The 6,693-nt window shown below is 40.7% G+C and overlaps 1 protein-coding gene across 1 annotated transcript; it reads right to left on the reverse strand.

The window, feature by feature from the left end:
* Positions 1-1,221: 1,221 nt before the first annotated feature.
* LOC116427761 (putative salivary secreted peptide) lies at positions 1,222-1,981 on the reverse strand. Its single transcript, XM_031978499.2, has one exon. The coding sequence runs from the start codon at positions 1,899-1,901 to the stop codon at positions 1,497-1,499; it is 405 nt and encodes a 134-aa protein (XP_031834359.1). The 5' UTR covers positions 1,902-1,981; the 3' UTR covers positions 1,222-1,496.
* Positions 1,982-6,693: the final 4,712 nt, after the last annotated feature.

The raw sequence follows: 6,693 nt of genomic DNA on the forward strand, positions 1-6,693 counted from the left end.
TAAACATCACAAATAAAAAATTATAATCTCGACGCATAATAACAAACAGTTTTCAAGAAACAGGAATTATTCCAGTCAATGAATCAACACGAATGAAGATTAAATTTCGGTAATTTCTTATTATGGAGCTCTTAGAGAAATACAAAAGTTCGTCAACAAAAATTATGCGAATACTTAGAAAGAACGAAAAACTAATAACAGAGTATCTATAACCTTTCCCCTAACATTCTGTTTTACTTTTATAACTCATGATTAGAAGAATCAGAATTCCTAGATTATTCATAAAACGTTAAAAGTATGACAAATGTTGAAGAGCGTGATGATTATAATCATTGAAACATATATCGTCAATCGAGGAATTATTTTTTTTAATTCCAGAGTATTCGGACTTTTGTATGCAAATCCAACTGAAGAATAACCAAGGGCTAAAGCGTAAAGAAAATGAATTCTGCATATTCGGTGGCAAAAGCTGCAGTAACTAGAGTAACCGTAACATAATTATAATAACGAAACAAAAAGTCATCCTACTGGATATTTCTACCAAATATGCATTCACTCGCGTAGGCATTAGAAGATTACGTATTAAAATTAAAATTACTACATAGGTCAAAATGATCTGTTCCTGATGTCTTCTCTTTACAATTATTAAAAAGACAACAGAAGCTCCTGCGAGAAATTGTTAAAGAAATTGATTTAGCAGTATTTTCTTTTTGCGAAAACTTTTGTAAACTATGAACGATTTGTAATTTAATAATCACGGTACAGCGGAGTTTCGATTATCAGACAGACGAATATTTGGAATACTTTATTAAACGACATATTTACTCTGAATCATAATTAATACCGGTATATATTAACAATATGAATATGTTCTTATTTATTTCCCGATATTTTTTTATATGAATCTTTGAACGAAACGTCATGAATTATGAAATACGAACACTGTATAAATAGAATAACACCGAAATTGCCACCTGTGCAAATAATAATACCGTTAGAATGCGTGGAATGAATAAGGATAACTATTATTATGTATACACACATCGTCGATGATTGAATATAAACGTTGTCGACGAAACTCGGTGTTCATGAAAATAATGTCAATGAAATGATCGACGGCAATCTAAACAAAAGTCAGTGCCAATGAAATCATGAGAACGTGGTACGGGTAACCATCGAAACCCTTCCCATTGATCGCAGGTTAAAACAACAACACGAATGTCATAACAGGTAGTTCTATTCTCTTATACATCAAACCATAAATTATAATTCACAAAAATGTATTAACCAATGTTACACATATCGCAGAGAGAAATAAACAATAACGTCCTCGTTAGGTACTGTCAACAAATTTCAAAGAGGAAATCGTTCGCGAATGAACAAACATGTTCCGCATATTACACAGAGAAATAAATAATATTGATTTCGTTAAATACGTTCAACAAATTGTAAACAGAAAATTGCTGATGATCAGATGTGACACCAATCACGATGCTTTAAGTGCGTGAGTACAATTCGACGATGAAGTTGATTCCGTGGCCCCTCTGGCTCTTGAATCTGAGCGTGACGTTATTGTATCCTGGACCACCCTGTAACAGGCTAGCGTACGCGCCGTTGCCGTTGGTTTTCTGATCCAAAGCATTGACCAGAGTAATTCGTTCCCACTTCGAAACGTTGAAGGTTTTCTGTTCGGTCACAATCTGCATCCAAGCCGATTTCTTGATGATATTTTGCCGGAGGACAAGCCTGTCGCCGGGCATCCTGTATCCGACGATCAAGTTATGAGACTTGTTCGAACTATTGCTGGCGTAAGGATTCAAAGCCGGCGTCGAATTAACTTCGCTGGTTATCACAGCGATAACTGCTATTACCAAGCAGATCACAAGTTTCTGAGCAGACATGGCTGACTTTTTCTACGCAACTAGTTTACGAACTTCGAAAGCACACTTGATTCGCTTGTTGAGTTATGATACGACACCTGCCGCTCTTTCCCTTATATACACCCCGAGCTCGTCTTATCAGTCCGCTTATCGCAACACATTTGTGACAATCTACTGGCTTGTTCTGGAAAGATTTATTCTAGGAACACATACTTCAAGAGGAAAACGGTGCCATCTTGATCGTATCGAATGATATCGATCGATTGTAATTCGAAGGAGTACCTTCTTAGGAATTCGTGTTCGTAGAATATGTATGATAACCTCCCATTTACTATAATTCGATATTAGTATAATTCACTGTGTTGTACAAGTTTTGATACATCTTCTGAGGACGAAGATACGTGTATTAAATGTACCGAAAAATTATTGGAAGCTGTGTCATGTAAATCGCGTGTACAATCGTGTTCATCTCTTCGACATGATGATTCGCAGTGTTCCGGATCAAAGTACTGCGCGAATGTTACGTTCGGCGCAACACAAAAACGCCAACGCATTGTATGCGTATATAAACGCGCTGGGCTAGATGCCTCAACGTGAAATCTTCCACCGAAGGGAAGAGTAACCGGCGGGACGTTCCGAAATGACCACTAAGCTAGAAGGACAACATCCCGCAGGATATCCGATCCAAGGAGAACCACCCAGGGAGCACGCAAAGGTGTTTCGTGCTTGCTGTAGGTGTAGTGGACCAGGCCACGTGTCAAAGGATTGCCGGAAAACAGTGAGCGACGAGGGAAACTGAGGGCAAACGGACAGAGCGAAAGGTACAATAAGACAGTCGTTGATGCGCTGACCAAGATCGCCGCCGCACAGGTCATAAATATAATGTTTAACAAGGGCATCAATACCACACCGATGAAAGCGTTGATCGACCGTAATACATGGACGGTGACTGAAGGGCCAATACTGAGCGCTGTGCGAGAACAGATGGAGCGGCTGAATCTAACCGCGCTACGGTAAAAAATCAGAGGGAAGTCCGATTAAGCTGCTAGTACCTGCCATGAAGGTCTACCTAGCAGGGCCCCCATGGGCGTGGAACTGGAATTAGGCCCAGCAAGCTGCGGTCGTAACCGTACCAGCGTAGCTTCCTGGGGATGACGAGTCCCGTGGAAGTAGACTGTTGGTAGCGCCGAGTTACTTTTCCAAAAACTCTACCAAATTTCCTGTCTGGTCCAGGAGCAAGTGGGACGCTGCTCACGCGCCGAGACCCTTGAGAGGTCTCTGCCCAGCATGTAGGCTTCAACCACTGCTACTACGAATCCAACATCAAATGTCCGGACGGAAGGCAAGCCTCTCGTGGGCATTCGGAGCGCCTGTAGTACCAATCCGATCGCAGGTCTATTGGTGGGACCTGTTCGGCTTCTTACATACATGAATGAGCAGTGCCTGCCATATCGAGGTGTCTCATCCACACCAAGGGCTGGTTACACCCTAGCTAAGAATCCTGGGATCGCCAATTCCCAAACCATGATCGCCATATGGCCCCTGGGGGTGGTAAGAAATCAGCAGGCACATCACAAAGGATCAAGCAGCGCAGAAGGATGAGTTGATGCTGGTCCAGATCACCAGCGAGCCATCAACGAGGAGCAGCCGGAAGTTGCTGCCGAAATATAAGGGACCGTTCCGGATAGGGACTGTCCTGCTGAATGACCGGTACGAGGTGGAGAACCTGCGGGAAAGGGTGAAGCGCCTACGGATAGTCATCACGATGACACGTGATGCGTCATGTTATTATATCCTTTTTATTAATGTATCTTGTACCATAGCTGTAATCCAATTGGTGATGAGCAACCATTGTGTAAGGTGTGTAAAAGCTCATACTCTTCCTAATATGTTCTAGCACGCAGCCAATAAACCGTAAAGCGTAAAGATGGTTAGGGGGAAAAAGAGTGATCGTAACAACACGATGACGGTCACGATCGCCGTCCTGACGAGCAGGTCAAGCGCGGCAAGGCGCCGAGGGCGCGCGGCTGCAGGGCCCCAGCATTGAACAGATCGGGGGGGGGGGGTAGTAGATACCGCCCCACCACAGGTCCAACGAGAGCGGGCCCAGGACAAAGGGACATGGACCGACCACGACCGAGGATGACTGCAAACGGTGACCCCTCAGTGAGCATCCCAAGTCAACAGTGATCCGAAACGGATACTAGCGGTGTCTATGTGGAGACGTGGCAGTCCTTCAGGGGACTGGGTTGTCCAACCGATACTCTGCCAATGCGATGACATTGTCAGTTGGACAACGCTCTCGCGAGACAGGATCGCAAATGAAAGGAACGAATACTGTTTCTAGTGCTTCTATTAAACGATTTGGTATGAATTTATACAGATTTTGGATCTAATTTTGGTTTAAGATATCCATTTTTCAATTCCTGCGCCTGTTCATACTGCCTACCATTTTTGTATACACCACAAATAAGTTGAGACTAATAATTTTCAAAGATATTCAGGTCTGGGGAGCGTACAGGCCATGGCAAAACAGATATATTATTTTTCTTAAAATATGATCGTACCAATTTTGATGTGTGTATACCTATATTATTTTGCTGGAAAATGAAGTTATTTACAAAAATGCGTTCTGCACGAGTGTTTATTTGTTCTTTAATTAAATTTATATATTGGACACTATTCATTTTTCCGGTGATGAATTTAATATTTGCCTTGCCAAAATAACCGATGCCGGCCCAAACCATTATGCTGCCTCCTCCCATTTGTCGTCACATCGTTCACACTGTTTCTTTTTGTATGTCATGGAAATAGTATTGAAATCCATCAGAACTATCTAAATTACATTTTTTTTTATCTGAAAATAATATTCTTCTTCGTGTTTGTTTCCAAAGCACTTTTTCTTTTGCAAATTGTAAACGGTCAGCGTTATGTTTCGTCGTTAACGCATGCTTTTTTTCAGTTTTAGCTTTTTAACGTGTTTGCACGATAGTAAACATCGTGGAACAGTCGAAACACTAGCACTAACACCGAATTTTTCTACTACTTGCTTGGTTATTAATTGTGGATTGGAAGCTACACACAAAATTGGTCGTTTATCACAATCGGATAACGATAATGATCGACCGGTACTTTTCTTTTTACCATAATTTTCAACATTCTTTAAGAAATTATGTATTACTTTACGACTTCTTTTTATTATCTTACATCAGATTATTCAGATTCATTCAACCTTTTCCACGTGGCATAGTTATAAATTTGTATACTATAGCAACTGTAATGTTCACTCATGAATGGATCACGCGATAATGAACATTTTCTAAACAGATTAACAGACTGTGCTATCATTTCAGCCTTGGTACGGAATAGTTTTTTTTTTGTTGTATATAAACCTCTATGATATTGTGACTTATTTTCAATGAACCACATATCTTGAGGTCATGATATTTTGAAATTAGTCGGTACAGACGTAAAATTTTGCATGCGTCATTGAGAAATTAAAGATAACACACCTGGACTATCTTTTTGAAGAGGTGTGTACATTTCGAAGATTAACAAAATATCAAAAACGTGGAGGAGTGATCATGCAACGATACTTTCTCGAGACTTAATCTTTAAATCATTACACGGAACGTTATCGGAGTTGCTTTTCCTTATAAATAATAAGTGTATCTTATTTTTGTGATTACATTCACGTTTCTTATTAAATTGTTGAGAAACAATTCATAATAAATATCACAAACAAAGAATTATAATCTCGACGCACAATAATAAACAGTTTTCAAGAAACAGAAATTATTCCTCTCATTAAATCAACACGAATGCTATCACAAATCAAATTTCAGTAATCTTTGGTTATGGAGCTATTAGAGAAATACAAAGTTCGTTAACAAGAGTTATGCGAATACTTAGAAAGAACGAAAAACTAATAACAGAAACTTCAAAAAGTCAGTTGAACTTCTCGATAGTTTTAGTGTTACGGAACACCACACACGACAATTCGCTCTAATAAATCTTTATGACTTTAGTATCAATTATCCGCGTTTGTACTTCAGAAATCCGATGCACGACTCTATTTCAGCCGTCTTAACGAGCTATCCGTCGGTTAGCATCCGCTTATGTCGAACCAAAGGTGGTTCCGTTTCTCGTAGCCCCTTCTGGCCTAATCATTCGATAACGTTCAAGCGAGCGCATTGCGAAAATGTAACAATAATGTGATGCAATGAATGCCAGGTCCCGGGGAATAATTGATACGTTTCCGTAAAATTTAATTGGATTATGGTAAGAAGGATTAATCGAAGCGCGGGCTGCTTCGTCGATAAACGTGGATCACCGGGGGATTTCAATGAAGCAACGTTAATTATAAATCGTCTCGCGGCGGGAGAAGCGAAAGCGTCGAGCAAAGAGAGTGAGGGGGGGGAGAGAGAAAGAGAGAAACAGGGGGTGGGGGAGAGAGAGAGAGGACAAAAGCAGGGGTGAGGGAGTAATGAGCGTTGAGGTCACCCGTTAGGACAATTAGGCGAACAGAAAAGTTCCATTGCAGTTTTGTAGCTTCCTGACCGCCCCTGTAGGAGCTGGGAATGACAGCTACTAGATTTTTCCATTACTTAGTGCCGTCAACATCCCTATAGAGACTTACTGGCATTAACATATCGCACTTGATTTCTATAGAAACAACGATTATTTTCATTGATTCTTCAAACGCGACTTAGCCAGATGAGTGCTTAGACCTCTCACGATTCACACATAAATAAGGATAACAGCTGGAAAGCCGATTCCGTTCCGCAAAAGCCACCTCGCGTAAGATTAAATG

This window comes from Nomia melanderi, chromosome 6 (assembly GCF_051020985.1).
Source record: "Nomia melanderi isolate GNS246 chromosome 6, iyNomMela1, whole genome shotgun sequence".
NCBI classification, from domain to species: Eukaryota; Metazoa; Arthropoda; class Insecta; order Hymenoptera; family Halictidae; genus Nomia; species Nomia melanderi.

Bases quoted from the DNA above. Each gene is read 5' to 3' on its own strand.
- LOC116427761 (XM_031978499.2), bottom strand. From the start codon at position 1,901: ATGTCTGCTCAGAAACTTGTGATCTGCTTGGTAATAGCAGTTATCGCT.